At 37.1% G+C, this 19,887-nt stretch overlaps 1 protein-coding gene and 1 non-coding gene across 4 annotated transcripts in view; one reads left to right on the forward strand and one right to left on the reverse strand.

The window, feature by feature from the left end:
* The window catches only part of rapgef6 (Rap guanine nucleotide exchange factor (GEF) 6), a 101,155-nt gene that overhangs the window by 73,623 nt on the left and 7,645 nt on the right, over positions 1-19,887 (reverse strand). For all 3 annotated transcript variants that reach the window (XM_088932628.1, XM_088932631.1, XM_088932627.1), the window contains exon 2: positions 1,792-1,862. In XM_088932628.1, the coding sequence (XP_088788754.1) occupies positions 1,792-1,862 (71 nt within the window). The remainder of the gene's footprint in view (positions 1-1,791; positions 1,863-19,887) is intronic.
* On the forward strand, positions 13,037-13,108 carry trnat-cgu (transfer RNA threonine (anticodon CGU)). Its single transcript has one exon. It is a non-coding gene; the product is annotated as a tRNA-Thr (tRNA).

Consider the following 19,887-nt stretch of genomic DNA (forward strand, 5'->3'; position numbering starts at 1 on the left):
CCAGCCAAGCAGCAGCCTACACATCACTTAAAACACAAATCTAATAAAATTCCATGCTGCCGACATAAAATGCTGCAAGCCAAATCAAAGATACATGAAAAAATGCTTCTAGAATGATTACTCATCAGTGCAATCTGTGAGGGAGGTGTGCGAGAACGCTTTCTCTTTTCATCTGAAGTGCTGCCAAATATTTAGCTTTAATTAGGTCAGAAAACTGTGTAGAAGGTAGCCCCATTTTAAAGGGCTGCTGCATTATGATTTTCAGATATTTAACTGAAACTTAAGTTGTCCCATGTGTCCACCCCCGCAGCCACCAACTTGGTCTTCTCACAAGAGTTCTAATAAAACTACTGTGTTGGTACAACTTTAAACATTTTCTCCCTGCCAGGAGACCTCAGCTATAAATTGTGACAGAGGAGTGGGAATCTCTCCTCCTCTGTAACGAAGAGCTGAAGTTAAGTTTACAGGGCATGTAGCAAACCTATGGCAAGGAGCAAAGAGCTCTGAAACAGGTCGAATGAGGCCAACTCAAAGGAGTCCAAAAATATTGGACAAGATTTAACGAAAAATAAAAAAACTGGGGGATGTTTATGATGTTTAGGAATTTTCTAAGAAAAATTTAAAGTGCAACTTGTTCAAAAAAGATGATCCCGCTTTCGTTAAACACAACAGAAGAGGGCTAATTACATCAAGTTCAGCAGTTTGCAGATTGATGGGAGCTTTGGGGTGCATTCAATCCCAAAGCAATTATTTACACTATAATATTCCATAACATTGCTCTAGCAGATCTAACAGGTCATATTCAGCAAGCTGTGCTATAGCAGAGATCTTTTATTTTAATTTTACCCAGTATCTTCCATTCTCCTGAAAACAGGATTCCATTCCTAATTCACATGTTGCAAAACTTCAATTGTTTCGTGCAAGAAAGCATATCTCCATTTATTGGAAGAGCACAGATCTGTACCATCTGAAGAATACACAGAAATATAGTATCTAATACTAGAGGTGTCTTTCGTGACAGGGATGTTAGCACAGTATTAAGTTTAAGTATTAAGTGGTTTTATTTAAAACATAATATTCATCATCACTAGATACTGTTGTATTCTGTTACTGAAATTACACATTAATGTTTAATTACCTAAATCTCCCACTGATGATTAATATGACTGTGTGCGTTATAATTTCAGGTTTTGTATTAAATCATATCAAGTTGAAGCACACCTGGTTAATACCTTTTAGAAGAAATAATTTTAATTATCTTTGAATTAAAAGTGCCCACAGATAATAGATATGCACATAATTGTGCTATTTAAAACAACCTGCTTTGAATTTGAGCGTCAGGCAAAAGAGAACTTAAAGGAAAATCTGCTGAAATATTTGTAGTTTGCATACCCCTATGTGATACAAAACACTAAGACATTAAGAAACATGAGATACAAAACACATTACACTAAGAAAAGACACATTTACAACTATAAAGATGAGGGTTTTTTAATAAACAGTGTGTCTGGAAAGAACTTTTACTGACAACTAATTTTGGAAGGTAAAAAATAATTTGATGGAATAAGAGGAGGTCAACTAGATTCATTGTCCCTAGTCATGAATGCATGAAAGAATGAAAGGACATTCTCCTTCTGATCTGAGTGTAGATGTGATATAAGGGTATTCTCAGTGCTGCTGAAAGGTTACAGAACAAACAGGTATTGGAATTGATCAAATGTAGTATACATTTATTCTTGTATAGTTTTTATCACAGAGAACTTGAAGCAATGCATGATAATTTTATCTTACCTTAACTGATGTTCCCTGAGGTGTGATAAAATATCCATGTTATAAAGATGGCAGTAAATGGTGTTTAAATCCTAAAAAGACAAGAAAAAACACTTTCAGTATATCTACAATTAATGTTGACAAGCATTTAAATTCAGGCTGGTTTAATGAAGCATTGTTTCAAAAGCAATTCAGATCAGTGACTGTTGTAAAATCCCGTGACTGATACAGACCATGAGCAAAGTACCCAGAACAGCTCATCTAAGGACATGCTTTTGAATTCCAAGATAAACGGTAATATTCACAAGGAATTGGTTTTAAATGATGCCATGAACTGCAATGCAATACATTCATAAAATAATGTAAAAAAGTAATTGTTCATCCAAAATCCAAAAGCTTATACTGTAGTTTGGGGTACTGTACAACACAAGCATGCTCATTGCTATGTGAAGCACGTTTTCCATTAAGTTTACATTACAGCAAAATCTTTTTTGATTTTGCAAGACTATCTTTAATATAGCATACTATTAAACACAGCTGTTCAAACACTATGAACAGATAGCTGGAAGAATGCATGTGAAAATATATATATGGCCACATGGCAGGGCAAAACACTGAACCTATTCAGCCCCTTGAGAAGTTATGGTAAACAGGTGGGCAGCTTGTGCTCAGTCTACAGCCCTCAGAAGACGCACATCACTAAAATGCTTTGCGTCGCCAGCGACTTAACTGTGTTTTTCAGCTAGCTGAAGGACATTATGTGTTCCAAGACACAGCTGGCTTCCAAGCGTCAGGATTTTAAAAAAAAAAGTGTTCCACCACTTCTAAACAGCATATAGCAGTTAATCACCAGTCACTTTTTCGACTTGGTAAGCACGAACAAAGAATGTTATTCTGTGGAGACATGAAATGAAATCCCAATTATATCCAATTTAGCATTAATGGGACTTCCTTTTTCAGCATCATCTAAATGTGGTCAGATAAGAGAAAGAAACATGAATAAAGATCAAGATAAGATTACTTATTTACACAGTGCTACCAGACTGCTGTACATACAACGTGACGAACCCTTTTTGTTTAGAGTGAAAACAACACAGTTGTGGCCATGTATGTGGCTAGTTGTGTTCCTACCTAAACTGCAGATTATCCAGAACAATAACAACAGTAGTATTACGATTTCCCATTATTTTATATAATGAACAATCTTCGAGTGGCTCATACAAAAAGACCAAAACTATATTAACTTATTTTAGAAAAACTTTTGTATTTCATTAGTATTTGAAAAGTACTTAATTTTAAAACCATGTGGTTAAAGCCATGTGAAATTACTTCAATCAACTGATCAAGAAAAACTATGTAATCTGACATATTAGGCACCTGCTAAGTATGTCTGGCGCTGTATGAAATACAAGCTCCATTGACTTGCAGTTCTCTGGGGTTCTTGGGATTTTGTCTAAACACTTCTGTCTTCTAAAATGAACCAAATAATATCTAAGCAAGAAAGCATTAGTATGGTGATAAGACACTATCCATATACTGTAGATCACATCCAACATGGTCAGATGTATACTGTATATAAAGATATAAAACACACTAACACTTTCTGTTGTACATTATCAACACTCCGCAGGGACTGTGGGAAATGCTTACAAACCCAGGAATTAGAATAAAAAGATTTTATGTGAGATAGTGGTAAGATAAGGGCATAAACGAAGTGACTGTAATGGGACTCAGGAGACGGAGATAGTGTGTTCCTCAGGAAAACTCCCTAACAGAGGAATCAAAGGGGATGTACTATACTGTATAAAAGAGGTTACTGTCCAAATGAATAGATTAAAAGCTACATCAATGTGGTATTAACATGCATTTTTTTCTTCTTGTCTCAAGAAATGCACATTAAAAAAAGCATGTGGTCAGAAGTAAGAGAATACATTGAGAATGAACTCCTAATTTGTTTTGATCTTGAAAATCTTTGTCACCACCAACCAGCTCAAAACAAAGGCAACAGTGACAGACTTGTTTCATTGAGCATACCGTATTGGGAGAATGCCTGCACAGCATTCCTGAATATATGGGAATGCTTTAGTTACTATAAACTTTGTGCTTTTCCAAGAGCTGTGCATCACAGCGCAGAGAAATGATTCACAAGTGTTTGGTATGAATATTCTGATGTGTTATCATGTATTTCATAGGAGCAATATACATATTGGATGGCTTTACAAATGTCTTGAATATAATAATCAAAATAAAAATAATAAAAATTGCTTACACTTACAGTATATAGCGCTTTTCTGGAAACTCCACTCAAAGCGCTTTACAAATAATGGGGATTCCCCTCCACCTATGTGCAGCATCCACCTGGACGATGCGACGGCAGCCATAGTGCACCAGAACGCTCACCACACATCAGCTATCGGTGGGGAGGAGAGCAGAGTAATGAAGCCAATTCATAGATGGGAATCATTAGGGAGACCATGATTGGTAAGGGCCAATGGGAAATTTGGCCAGGATGCCGGGGTTAGACCCCTAATCTTTTCGAGAAACGCCCTGGGATTTTTAATGTCCGCAGAGAGTCAGGACCTTGGTTTTACATCTCATCTAAAGGACAGCGCCTATTTACAGTATAGTGTCCCCATCACTATACTGGGGCATTAGGACCCACATGGACCACAGGGTGAGTGCCCCCTGCTGGCCCCACTAACACCTCTTCCAGCAGCAACCTTAGTTTTTCCCAGGAGGTCTCCATCCAGGTACTGACCAGGCTCACACCTGCTTAGCTTCAGTGGGTTGCCAGTTGTGAGTTGCAGAGCGATATGGCTGCTGGCTATATACTGTACTGTATATATATATACTGCACTTTTCATCCAAAGTCCCAAAATCCTTGATGTGTAGAAGCAGACCACTTTATCCGCTTTATCAGTACTTTATCAGCCCCCTCCTGGGTGACTCTCACAGTCATTATATGCCAGCAGTCCCACGGCACAGCAGATCAGACTGAAGTAAGAAACTGCTACACCAGTTGAATTAAAGGGGAACTTCAACACTATCCTTATGTTTCGGGGTTAGAAAGAACCAGCATTGATGAGTGCATTTCAAACTACATTAAAAGTAAAATATACACAGTAACTTGTAAAACCTCCAATTTACATTACAAAATTTCCAGGTATGCACAGCACCATATAGCTGTCAAAGTCTGTGATTTAGAATGAGGCAACAAAACATCCACTGAGGTGAAGCAGGCTTGTGAATACATCTCTTTTAAGCCAATAGAAATATTGCTCTTGACTTTGGACAGTTTTGCTGACTAATACAACTCACCTGTTAACTCTGCATGCAGATCACGCTGAACATTCCTGGGGTGAAATGTCTCTTGCGCTTATTTGTTTGTACTTTGCATTACATTAGTCATTACAGTGACTAGTGAGCAGGAAGGGCCAGTTAACATCACAATTGCACAAACTCTCACTCTCACCAGTGGCAAGACCAGGGGTTTGTGACAACATGGTGAATATACAGTACATTCACAATTTGACAAGCTTTTTTTTACACAATTTTTCCACAAGTTGACAATTTTGTGCTTAATTTAAAATTGGAAAATTTTTCCTATACCATCAAAGAATGTATTTTGTTACCGAGATTTAATAACCGGTCTAAGAAATTGGGACTGCAGTTCCCCTTTAAGGGAGAGCTTCAGCAAGGCCAGACTGTACAAGCCCAGAATGGAATTTAGCCAGGACAAATCCAATTCCCCGCCAAGTTTAAAGATTAAAATTAAACCACTTTTATTTTAATGACTTCCCGAACATTGTTAGCCAGTATTGGAAAACTAGAAACATGTCTTTTTGCAGGAATGGAAACTGGAAAACATTTTAAGTTTTTTTTTTTTTCTGGCTGTTAAAATCAAAGTAGGCCTGTGCTGTAAACATTCAAAATACACAGCAACACTATAGTGTTCTAGCAGGATATTAAAAAATAAAACATATCTTAAATGTCATCCCCTAAGTTAATAACTTCCAATCTAAGCAAAATTACATATTTTCTTTCGCACTGAAAGTATTTTAATTAAGTCTGCAGCTTAGTTCATGTCGACAAAAGCCTGAAGCAGACCAATGCCCATGTTCAAACCTTCTGTTGTATTTCCATTTTGTGAGAAAATCTCGACTCAGTACAAAGGCACCTTGCAGAGACGAGGCACTGCAGATTAACTAAACATGTTACATCAATATTACATGAGGCAACATGATTTAAAATCTATGCAGTCTTTATTAAAATGGCCTTTACATCTTTTCTACTTAGCTCAGAGACTCCAAAGAATGGACCAATACGAAACATCACTAAACCAACAGTCTTCATTCTGAATTTTGTATTCTAGTCATAGTGTTCCTACTGAAGCCTACAACATACCACTCTCCCGCCAAAATGCCAAAAGTGCATCGAGTCTGTTAGACTTGATGTAGTATTTGATTGAGTATTTCTAAAAAAGGAAAAATAGAGGACACACATGGAAAACATGGGAAAGAGCACTGAAAATAAGAACAGGAGGAACTTCTATACACAAAGAGTTGTAGACATATGGAACAAGTTATCCAGTCATGGTGTTTAATCTAATAACCTGGATTCCCTCATGAAGTGGCTGAAATCCTTGGATTAATGATCTACATAAAATTCCTATTTGAACCAAATAGTCTTTCTCCTTTTTAACAGTTCTTATGATCTGTAAAGGTTTAATAAAGAATACAAAATAGCCAAAAGTCATGATGAAAATGGTCTCAAATCGATTGTATGTAAAATAAATTAGTTAAATAGCAGTAATCCCACAGTTTGTTTTTTTTTTGGGGGGGGGGGGTTGTGTGAAGCAACCATTAATATATCAGTGTATAAAGGTATAAATTGTGATCACAGTGCAAGAAACTTGCTCGCAACCCAGAGGTTGAACAGCAATCTGCCAAGGATAAAATGTGGACAATGCAGGTGTTGCTGCCACCTTCTGGTACTAACTCAACAGTGTAACCACATTTGCCAAAATAATCTGAGACTCAGCTCAAAACAACAGTTCTTGAGACAGTTTTATAATCTACACCACTTTAAACTCGACTGAATGCAATTCCAAAATTTTTCAATTGCCTGCGTTTCTTCAACTACAGCAGCACACTCTGTTTATAACATTTGAAACGGTCATAGTACCTAATGAAAATTTAAGATTAATCATATTTAAATATATAAACCATGATAGAGTTAGTGTCTAGATGTCTAAATATGTCAATGTATGGATAGGAAATGGGCACAATACGTTGTGGTTTTGGAAAATTACTTCATAATCCCATGGTTACAGAGTACTGGTAGAAATGCAAGAAACGTTGCATCAATCCTTGGAGGCACAGATACAAATAGCCAAGATGTGATGACGAACAGACTATTTTACAGTATAATGTGTACACTGCAAAACCTGGAAAATATTAGAGCTAATCAAAAGAATTGTGTTCTTACATTAACTCCGTATGCACAATATGAATACATTTTTAGAAGACTTGCAATCAATTTGACGAAAAGCAGTCCAAATTTAGAAGGCTTATTTCTCAGAACACGATTGGAGATAGTACGCTAACAGTAACTTCTGGAAGACAGCGGAAGTGCCTGTACCAACTGTTCCCTTGTTTATCAGTCGACTGTCATCACACTGGGACAGGTCACTTCTGGAACCTGCCCTTCCAAAACTGTTTACTTAAAATTTTAACTCGCTAAAGGCAGATAGAGCTCTTGGAAGAGGCAGCGGCACTCATTCTGAATGATAAAATGTGGAGAGCAGTACCCATTACTGCAAATTATCTAAAAAGAAATTGAATCTTTTTTTAACTTTATTTATGGAACATCTACTATAATCATAATGGGCTCTACATTCAAAATACTTAGGTTTTTAAATTCACACTGGTTCTCATGGGGACTTTGAAAGCCCAGAGCATTTTAATATTTATAACCTTAGTCCAAAAGAGAGAAACTGCATTAAGATGCACCCAGCATACTTCTTTTGATATCTATTGGCATGATGTGAAGTAGCCCCTTTCAGCAGCCTCATTTGACTGTAAAAAACAGGTTCTATTCCAGCCTAGGGTTGTGGCTTTGTGTTTATTTTACTCTGCTGTCCTGTGGACAAAAGTTAAGCTACTGGTCAACAGACTGTCATGTACTATGGGAAAAGGAGTAAAAGTCTTTGCACCATCAAATGGTGTCCAACTATCTAACAGCTCAGGGATTCTGATTTGTACAGTCATTCACGAATCACTAGTCAGTTCTGCCTCTTCATGCATCATAAAGCTGGAGTTGGCATTGGGTGTTTCCCTTGGGACCACTTGCAAACAGCAAATCATCATGTGATGATGAGCCACAAACAGTACAGCAAGATAAACAATGACTCTCAAAAACTGTGTGACAGCCTGGAACTTCTGTCTAATGAATGGCACAGGACTTAGGACAATCACCAGAGATTATACAAGCCTCTTCCTTTAAACAGGCCCTCTATTTGCACAATAAAACACTTCATAAGTTACAGGGAAAAACTATATAAATGCCTGGCTTTTAGGTTGCACAATCAAATGAATAACTGGAAAAGACAGCTGGAACATGGGAGACAAGCTACTCAGCAGTGGTAGACGTGCAAAGTTTTCATCCAAGGACAAATAAAATACTTTCTAATAAGTGGTTCTGTAATTCTTTTTTCCATCCTACATTAATACCAAGTGCAAATAAATATATATTTTTTCTGAAAGCACACTGGAAAATAAAAACCCATAGCTAACCCGCATAAAGACCACTGCAACACTCCTTCAGTACTCGTGGCCAGAACAAACAGTTACATTCTCAAGAAAAACAATTTGGTTGTCATAGTGACAGATAGAAAATTACAGAATATTGTTCTGCACTGTGCTGCATCTACTCTGTAAAACTATTTCCAGCAAATGCCATGATTGCAGTAGGTAATGGTGTCTGGTGAATGAAGGATTAAAACTGAAGGTCCGTTTCTGCATAACTTCACAGACGTGAAAATGTATAGAGTAAGTAGTAAGAGGTTCGTTTGAAACTTAGCAGTTAGGCAAAAAAAAAGTAACTGCAATAAAAGGTCAAAGCATATATTAATGCTACTATAGAAAGCTTACTACACACCTTAAAAGTACTTACTGTATGGAGATATTATAGTACTGTACGCTACACAGATATTAATACCGAGTGAATAATGTGCAAAAAATAAAAAATATATACATATAAAATAAAAAACAAAACTAGGTGTAAAGAAACCATACTGCAGAATGACACTCTTCTTGTGAACGACTTGTAAAGAGCTTAGTCTCCACACATAGCAAATACTGTTTTCATTGACATATGCAGTTACAAGTAAAGTAAAATTCAAAATTACATTTAAAATACATAAATATAGACTTCAAATACATTTTCTTACTTTCAGTAAAGATAAATCACCTTCTCTTAATTAAAGCAACTGCAGTAGTAAACTTTACTATTACAGTATATGCTAAAAATCTGTATTTACCCCTGAAGGACCACTTAAAAGCAGGTGTTGACTTCTTCTGATTTAATGCTGGCTTTCATTTTTGTAGACACTAGATATTACTTCAGACTAAAACCATAAATGACCTTAATATACACAAGCCAGAAAAGAAAAAAGGGACATTTGTGATAGAAAGTTAAATCCTACGTTAGTCATAGAGCTTGTTCCTCATAATCACTGAGTGAAAGGTCAATGAAGTCGAAATATTACAAAAACTATTACATAGTCATGGCTAAAAAAAAATTAACACCTTGCAAGCTTACCTCAATTTTTCATGTCCTTTTAATATGACCTGTTATCAAATTTCAGTGGACTCCTAATGTCAAAACAAGACATCCAGTATTTCTGCGCTCAGTTAATGCAATAAAATTACACTGTGCTGGAAATCACTCACTGCTACTGTACACTGCAAGTTAATTTGGACTTGCATAATAGACAAACTTGAATAAAATAATGTCCTGCCATTCAGCCCATGGCCAGGATTTAACAGCTGTGAATATTCTTCCACACCTATAGGCAACATGTATAGAAAAAGTCAAGATCTACTGTCTTGTTCAAGTGTGCATCAGTCAGCTGAGGAATTTTGGAATTTTAAACTGTCAACGTTTAAAAGGGAGTAAGCAAGCAGACTCTCACAAAACCATTCTATAAAACTTCAAGTCATCCATTGAAAAAGAAAACACCAACTACAAAAAGGTACAAAATTACAACTTGCAACTACAAGTTGATGCAACTTGCAACTACAACGGGGATGCATTAACTCTGGTGAAGTGGATCAGTCTGATTTTGGACTCTTCCAAGGACACTTACCATTCTTTTCAGAGACACGAAGGTACATAATGCCTCCATCACCATTCAAATTTACACAATCCACCCAAAGTAACTGGTTTATTCACTTCTCCCACTTTAAAACACTCAGCATTTTTCATTTCTAAAACGTTTAACACTGACCAATGTTAAGAGATCTGTTATAAGATCTGTTGTTTCGGTTATACAGTTTTGATTCATAAGAGTTACTTTTTTAAATGATGAAGATACAGTATGGTGTAACCAACTGAATTTATAACAAAGGTGTCAGTTATTTTATTTCAAATTTGGGACAGAGCTCACACTTTATGGTTAAATTGATCAGCAATTGTGCAATATATCAAATTCATTTTTATTAGTTAAGCTGTACAAAATGTTTTATTTTCCTTTATAAACCAGCATACAATGATGTTTAAAGAAGTACTTCTCTGCATGTTGTTAGCTGATACACTTTTATGATGTATAGTCCCCGCAGTATTAAAAGCATTTATATCCCACTAAGCAGAGATAATGCATGAAAGCACATTTAATTCAGATCATCAGACACACACAACAAACAATTGACTTAAACCTTGAAAACTGGCAATTAACACATTTTAACAGGTATGTTCTATGTTTGAAGTGGTGTGGTGGCATCAAATGCTCCAAAACAAAAATTCTGAAATAAAAACAAGAAAACAAGAAAAGGGGGTAACTAAATGGCACTTACATCGCGCCTTTAAAGATACAAGAGGAGTTAATAATTTGCAGGACTGAGTTTCTTTTGTTCCATTGTTACTCCTTGTGAGGAATGCTTCCAGTGTTCTGATGTTAAACTTTACCTCCACCAGCAGGTTCAGGCAGAGTGTTTGCCGTCATGTAAACCATTAAAGAGAATCTTAGAAAAACAGTTTCCTCTTTATTACTTGCGCTTACAGTTACAATGGAATGTATGGGCAAAGCTTTAAGTCTAACTGTACAATCAGCTGAAAATGCAGGGCAGGACTGACCAAAGACAGGGAGTTCAATGCTTGGCCAAGCTGTGCTAACAGGTCACTTCCGGGGTCAGGCTTTAATAAACAGGACATTGTGTTCTCAGCACTTGAGAGAAGTGGGTGCAATAAACAAGGAAAGCTAAACCTCCAGCTGGATTAATTACATTTCCAGCTGCCATGCAAGAAGAAAAGCTCCACAGAAACCTACTGTAAAGAGCACTTCCTGGAGAAAAAAAAAAGGAAAGGGACAGGGCACAGAACATAATGTTTGTAATTCAGTTTTTAAATGAAGGGGCAGAAAAACGTACCAAAATGTAGCGAACGTAAAACAGTAATGAATGCAAAACTTTACAACTTGTGACAGAAGTAAATGAAAATGTCTATCTAAAATCCAACAGATGACAGTCACACCATCTAGGCTAGCAAAGACTCCTTTCAATTTACATCACACTAGAGCTATACTGAACAGCACATAATGTAAATTGTACCCCACCCATATGTGGAAATCATTAATCCATCTCTTGTTTGCTGGTTGGCTTCCACTGAGCAGCCAGAAGCCACTGAGAAAAACCTGGTACGATGAACAGGGCTCCCAACTTCAAAATTGGGACATTGTTTCAATCTAATCTTTTTCTTGACCATTTGTAGTTCTTGCGAGGATTCAATAAAGACCAACCTATTCTCAGCACTGGAAAACAGAAAAAGAAATTGCAGTCAGCTATGTGCTTCAACGTTCTTCACGAAATACAAAAAAGTTTCCGCAAAAATGTCAACACCCATGCACCTTTTTACTCCATATTCTTCTCTTTCCTTTCTACAGAGCAAAGACTGCTTCTTGTGTGTATTTTCTGCATTAAACAGATAAGCAGCATGCAGGGCGACACAATACCGCATGCCAAGAAGCATCAGTCACGCCCAAAACTTCCAAGATTAATGCAGTGCATGACAAACCGAGCAAGCCAAGGGGTTTAACCACAGGAACATGATCCTTATAGCCACCTACCAATAAATCACACCACAAAAGGACTGTTCTGGTGGAAATGACATCACTATTTCCCTTCCCACTAGGAAAGCTGACTGAAAGTACTGATGGGTTCATTGGGTTTTGATGAATGAGATTAAATATAGTATCTGCACTTTTAAAACCTGACAAGATAAAAGCTTCCAACAGCTACCAATGGCTAGACTGGCAAAATGTCTTAGCATACATTTATTACGCTTATTGACACAGAAAAATCTGGTTTTTCAGTTGATGTTGAGGACAAAAACAAAATCTCATTTTAATAAGTCCTTTTTAATATAGGTGCTATTTAACTGTGAAAACATTATCCCTCAGAATATCCCTCATAGCAGCGATATTTGAAATGAATGCTTAGAGTTTAGAGCTTGAGAAGAAAAACATCACACTGCAGGCTACTGTACAAGAATGAAGAAAAGCAAGGACATGCCAATTCGAAATGTTTTTTTTTAAACTACATATTCATCAAAGGTAAAGGGTATGGACTGAAGCATACACAGTAAAAGAAGGAGAATGTCTATCGCCTTCACAAGTATAGTTTCATTTTAGTTTATTACTTCACAATTTTGAGTAACCTTAAAACCACATACTGCTTTTACAAAAAATACAATGACACCTTTCATAAACATTAAATGATCGGTGTAATAGAACATTTACAGCCATTACTGAACATTACTGTAAGTCAAATATATTTCCTTCAAAAAAAATAAGATCCATAAAGTTTTACTGTAAACAGGTCATCCTCTTTTCTAGTTTAAATTTACACATTTGTTTCTTAAATTTAGCACATATAATTGTACTGTAGATTAAATATTAGCAGTAAAAAGTGGACATTATAATCAAAAAGTGTTTTGACCTGTGGCCTTTAAAAGAGATAATTTTAGTGCTATTTTTGAAGCTACCAGCGCAGGCGCGGTGGCCAAGTGGTAAGGCATCTGTCTCGTAAACCGAAGATCGCGGGTTCGAACCCCGTCTGTGCCTGTTCAGGGAGAGACTGTTTTTTGGGCGGAATGGTAGCACTGTGGCTAAGGATCTGCGCCTGTGGCTGGAAGGTTGCCAGTTCAAATCCCACGGCCAGCAGAGGAATCCTACTCCGGTGGGCCCCTGAGCAAGGCCCTTCACCCAGACTGCTCCAGGGGTGCTGTACAATGGCTGACCCTGCGCTCTGACCCCAAGCTTCTCTCCCTGTCTGTGTGTCTGTGTCCCATGTAGAGCAAGCTGGGGTATGCGAAAAGACGAATTCCTAATGCAAGAAATTGTATATGGCTTTGTATAAAGTGATCTTATCTCTTACCAAAGCTTTCTTGAGGGCATTGCCGCTTCTGATCTACGCAAGAGATACATAACAGTCTTAGTGTCATTCTAAACGCTCATCATGATCCAGAAAACAATCTAAAAGATTTTTGCCTCAAATCCTTCCTTCACCAGACAGATGTAAAGTAGGTGCCAAAGCAGGCTGAGACGATCATGCTTAGTCGGGCTGATTTCCCACAGAATGTATTTTCATATACGAGTTCAAAATCCGAAATCAGAAAACAAGAAACTGTAAATGGATTGTCTATTGTATTTTAAAAAATCATTTGTAAAGGGAAGACTAACCACACTGCCCCCGATTTTCTGAAACAATGCCTTACAAAGGCTTTCACAGTAACTAACTCACCCATTTTAATTAACAGCCCCAAGGGTGGGCATTTGAAAGAGCTGACTGAAATTCTTTGAATACGCACCACATTCCTACTGCATAAATCACTGGAAGAACTGCATCAGTATTCCAACTATTATTTCAGGTCAGGCTTCATTCTTTTACCTTTTTAAAATTACAGGGATGCTTGCAACACAACTATCATCTCTCTTTCAATACGTAAAGAAATATTAAAATTAAGCCCACAAGTGTCCAAATCTCCATTTTACCCCAGATCTTCTGTACCACTCTCAAATTTGATGGGGTTTTTTTTTATTCTTTCACAAATGCATTTTGACAAGTGGCCAAAGAATGAGAGAAGTTATTGTTTGTATAAAAATTATAATAGGCCTTTCATACAGTTTGAGACTGGCTTCAGCAGGTGGCCACAAGATTTAATTTCGTTTAAATCAACATCCATGGAAAAAGACAGGAAATCTTAAGTCGAGCCTCTGCAGCGTCTCGTTTGTGTTGTAGCTGGTGACTAATTCTTTCCTGTGGCACATCTGCCACTAACCACACTGTGAGCAGTACACTTTGGAGAAACCCGCTGATGCATCCAGCAAAATCTATTAGGGCTCAAACTTATTAAAAAGCTCAAGAAAATTAAAAACCAAAAGTCATCAAAAACATTAAGATCTTAAGAGATAATGAAAGTGTTATTAAAAGGGCCGCAATTTAAATTATGACTGGCTTTTTACCCTCCAAGCAATGGCTACTGTACAAGAATAGTGCATATACAGTACAGTAAAGCACTTGAATAAACTATGCCACTAAATCAAACTGATGGACACTGTAAAGAAAGCGATTTAACAAATGTCTGTGGAGTAATGTTCTTGAAATAATAATCAGTACTCACTGGATTTAGGTGTGCAAGTGTGACTTTTGACAAATTACTCAAATGATCAAAATATTCCATTTTTTGTGAAGCTTGCGAGCTTCAAAAAAGAGGGACCCTTTAAAAGTACTGTAATCTACTGAAAGGATGTTACTATAATATTTATATAAAGAAAGGAATGCCAACAGTTGACAAATCTCAATATTTATTTAAATATAGTAGGCTATTCATACAGAATTTTAGGAAAACCTGCCTCGGCTCTACTGCATAGCAATGAAGAATGTCAGTATTTGTTCTGCAGCATTCACATAAGTGCGGCAGTTCAGGCTGCTGACTGGATCCTTGTTCAGAGCTCTGCTCAGTATGCTCTGCACACGTGCCATCAGGGTCATCCTCACTAGCAGGGATTGCCAATACGAGTCAGTGATAGTCCAAAGTCCCTCGGGTTTTACCGTGGCACAATGACAGTCAGCAGCAGAAGGCGTTATATTATACCCAACAACAGTCAACAGAAAATTAATTGCCGTTGTTGTCAGATGCATGTACTGTACAACACAACAGGCAGTAAATTATTGTATTCCACCAGCTTAATAAAAAAGATATCAATGAAGACAGAGGGAGGGGAGGAACAGTAAAACATGAATCAGGAAATCTCACATTCCTCAACCTCTATTCTAGATGCCTGACAGGTGGCCTGGTATTTGGCAATTGCACTGCCACAATGAGCACATACCTACAGTAAAAACTTCCTCGACTTGAATTTCACCATCTTCCTCCTGATCAGGGTTGCTCTGCCAATCTTGTTAGGCTTTCTCTGAACTGAGCCCTTTTATTGGAACTATTAAAAGCTGGGAGGACAAGATCGAGCTGTGTTTAACACTCCATATATGACTTTAAATGTCCCATGAGCAGAAAATATTTTCATGACAAAAATTACTTTTAAACCCCATTTCATTTATAAAGATAAAAAAGAGAGATAGTGTTTTCCTCATATGGTAGAGGTCTCAACCAACATGCAGTATGAGCAGCATTCTTAGAAATCAACACGGTTCAGGGGAAAAAAATCATTTTAATTTTTCAATGACTCAGTTTTTCAGTTCAAATTTTAAACTCTTATTTGTTTGCATAAAACAAAGACCTTGTACATCAGGGCTCTATTCTGAGGCTAAGGGAAAAGCTGTGCCATAAAGGCCTCTGACTTTGCTTCATCGTAGATGTTTTAGGTTCTCAGCAGGTTTGGTTTAATTTTGGTATATTGTGGAATTCTCAGATCCTACAGGCGACTCAAAATGCCCCAGAAAGTACTGCATCACAACAGTATGAGTTCCTAATGAAGCATTTATTGACAAATGCATTCTCCACTTGGCACTTAAGTAGAAGAATCAGTTATTACATATATAATCATTTCCGACACTATGAAAACAGAATTTTAGCCTTCAATTTTAAGTACAGGAAAAGGTTAATACAGATTTGTCAGAGATTAGCGAGTTATTCTGGAAACTTTGGAATTCATTTTATCAGAAAAGAAACAGGATGCTGAAAGCTGTTCACTTACAGCTGTTCACTTACAGCTGTTCACTTGATGGGCAGTGGAAAATTGTCAAATCCAAGCAATTGTCACAACTACCATACAAATAGGCTACTTTACTTTGCCAGTCACTTTAGTCTCAATTAAGAGAATTTTTTTCAGCTGCAAACACTGAAGATGACTGCAAATGCATTAATTGGTTACTGCAACATTCTACTCACTGGGGTATCTAAATCCACTCTGAATAAACTTCAGTATGTCCAACATTTGGCAGCCAGAACCCTGACCAGATCACAAGTGATCATATTACTCCTGCCCTGGAGTCCTTGCACTGGCTTCCTGTCAGGTTTCATGTGGACTTCAAAATCCTCATCTATAAAGCTCTGCATGGCTTGGCAGCTCAGTACTTGTCTTATTTATGTTTCTACACACCACCTCATGAGCTTTGTTTATCTGACTCTGGTCTCCTGTCTGTTTCCGTAACTCATCTACATATTATGGGTGACAGAGTCCTCTCTTGCTACATCCTACAGCTCTGGAATTCTATCACTAAGCAATATCAGAGTCACCTTCCCCGAGTGCTTTCAAATCAAGACTCAAAACCTTTTTTTTCCCCCCAGAAGAACTTAAATGATTTGCATCTTCACCACACATTTAAAACCCTTATTTCCCATCATTGTTTTTTACTGTAAAACGCTTACCATAAAGTGCCATAAATAACCAAAAGATATTGAAAGATACAGCAGTTTCCTGGTACAAAAATCTAAAAATAAGCTAAAAAAACACTGAAAGTTTTTTTTTTCCCATACACTATATACAGTTTATGGTCATACAAAGCAAAAAAATACACTGCTTAAGGTATGACCTTTCCAGAAGACAATCATGATGGCTTAAAGTTCACTATTGGTGTAGGTCCCTCGTGTGACTGTACTTAGCAAATGTTCTGGATCCAAACAGTCCAAAAGATGTACAATTACAGTCCTTATTCTATCGCACTGAGGTAAAAACACTGTTTCATTAGAGTAAAACAAACATGCTAAGTTCCAGTTCCAGAGAAAGTTAACCTGCTTCCTTTACAAACTTTACCAACAAACTTCCCAGGAACCGATACTGTAAAAGCAGGACAAGATTTGACCTTTGTAATCATTCTTGTACAAAGGTCACCACAGGCACAGTGATAGATTGTAAAGAGGAGGAGTTTGGTGCTTCTGCTGTGACAATAAACAGCACTGTTCACTCATCAACTTTTGGCAGCTTTTGTCATTAATGAGGCAGACTTATTACAGCTATTAGAAGCACTTAACATAACACCGCAGGGTCTGATAGTGTTCTGTGAACTGTACTTAAGGGAACAAGCAATGTTATTTATAGACCACTAACAAAATTCTTTCAAGAATCATGACTCCAGACAGGAATAATAACCATTAACTAAAAACTGCAAAGGTGGTATCCATTCACAGAAAGGGTGAGAAAACTAAATAAAATAATTACACCATTAAATCCTACTAGATCTTATATGCAAGGTTGTGGATTCCATAATTCTGATGAGAGGATCATCTGATCAGTAATACCATTCCAGTGGATAGTTATCACGCATCTAGAAAAGGTACGTACACTGTAGATATTGCTTAATGAACTTAAGAGTTCCTTACATAAGCAAGAGCAATAATGGATACAGAGCACATGATATGCTACAGCCTATTGGAAGATGGCTTTAGAAAAAGTAAGCCTAGGCAAAAACCTGGAAGATGACATTTGACATTGATGTGCATGTACTGTAATGCGACCTACGTACAAACCACTGAGCCTGGAGAAGCTACCTAGTAAGCTTCATAGTAAAAAGTCTTAGATGTTAATGACATCATTTTCAGGATTTAGAATGCAGGGAAGAAATTAAGTCTTGAACAGAGAAGACTGAGATCTGACAGAAGTATTTAAAACATTCAAAGTCAATAGACTGGCAAAGGCTATTGACAAAAGTCAGCTTCAGATTAAAAAGTAAAACAAAACCATAGGATGCAAGTGAAAACTAGCAGATAAGGCATTTAATACAGAAGAGCCAGCAGTTTTTACACAAAGAAAAAAGCTACCCAGAGATTCTGACACAGATGATACCCTGGCTTCTTTTTACAAATGCGATCCTTCTTAACTACTAGCAACCAAACAACCTAGACGGGGTGAATAGCCACCTCTCATTTGTAGCTTGTTTAGGGTGTTAAAAGTGACCAAAAAAGTCTCCATGAATCTTCTAGACAAAAACATAGACAGGCACACCTAGACAATGTCTCATACACATTGATTGCTGAGGCTCTGGGAGAACGGGAGGGGTGTTTTTGCATCACAATGGTTCAGTGTGAATTACCATCACAGGTAGACCCACACATCCACATTCTACTACTGTATGAAGGTCCCTCCCAACTTAGAAATAATGACAGGGACCTCCACTGTCACTCTGAAGGACATGTGGAGGATGTCGGGTGGAGCTTTCTCTTGAATTAGCATCCTGTCAACACACCCAAGACATTAAGATTTACATTTTCTTGTCATTCTTATCGGACAAAACATTCATTAAAGTCTCTGCTGCTGCACAGTCATAATAAGAGGTCTTTTTAATCCTTTGCCAAACGATATCCATCGTATTTAAAAATCAGACTCACTACAATGTGCAGAAAAGAAGTACTAGCTGGGCTTTAGACTGTGTAACAGACTGAATGTTCCAGTTAAGGGTTATTAACTCCAAAATATTTAAAATCTTGCCTTTCTTTATTCTTCCTTTACCTGCTCCTGCCCAGTACAATAATGCTTCTGAAAAAGTATAATAGGAGGATTGTATTTAGTTGTACAGCAAGATACTGGTTCTTCACTAATAAGGGTTTCCTGATAATGATTAAATACTGCCTTGCACTGTAAACAAATGTTATAAACTAACTAGATGATTTACTGTTTCCATCAGGAAATTAAATTTCTAACTTATTAATCACATGACTGCTGCATGTCCTGTACTATACATGTATTCTTGCGATTCTAGCAAAGTGCAGATTACTAGATTCCTAAAATAACAGAGTTGAATTTAAAATTATTATTTTTCTGTAATCAGCGGAGTTACTTTTTTTACGCCAACGTCATGTATTCTATGATTAGCTACACATTCAATCACTGAGAACGTGGATCCATTAAGAGATGAGCAATGACAAAGATTCACAGACTGCACAAATATTAAGTATTCTGCACTGCAAACCTGTGAATTACCTAAACATTTTCATACACTAAAATCCTCAATACTGCACCAGCATATTCTACTGTACATCAACTCAGCGAGTTATTATTAAATCAGAAAAGATACAGTATACTGTATAACACACAGTGCTTAGGGAGCAATTTTTTCATCCTTTTCCTCTGTAAAGCTTCCATTATAATAACAAACACGTGACAGCCATTAATATTTGTCTACAGAGCACACCTTGGGCTTAGCAACTTTGCAAACTGGTATTATCTATGCTTCTTCAAACATTCTGCCCATAGATCAACAACAGTGTTCACCTGAGCACTGAGTAACCAGGTGGTTACAAACAGTAGATCCTGTGTGTTCAGATAAATGCTTTAACCATCTGTAAATGTATAACTGTACCATCTTGACCTAATTCTGCCTTCCAGACTTAAAGTCATTAAAAATCTCAGGTGAAGGTGAACAGGCGATTAACAAGCAGCCTCAG

The sequence above is a fragment of the Atractosteus spatula genome, chromosome 14 (genome assembly GCF_055471065.1).
Source record: "Atractosteus spatula isolate fAtrSpa1 chromosome 14, fAtrSpa1.hap1, whole genome shotgun sequence".
Lineage (NCBI taxonomy): Eukaryota > Metazoa > Chordata > Actinopteri > Semionotiformes > Lepisosteidae > Atractosteus > Atractosteus spatula.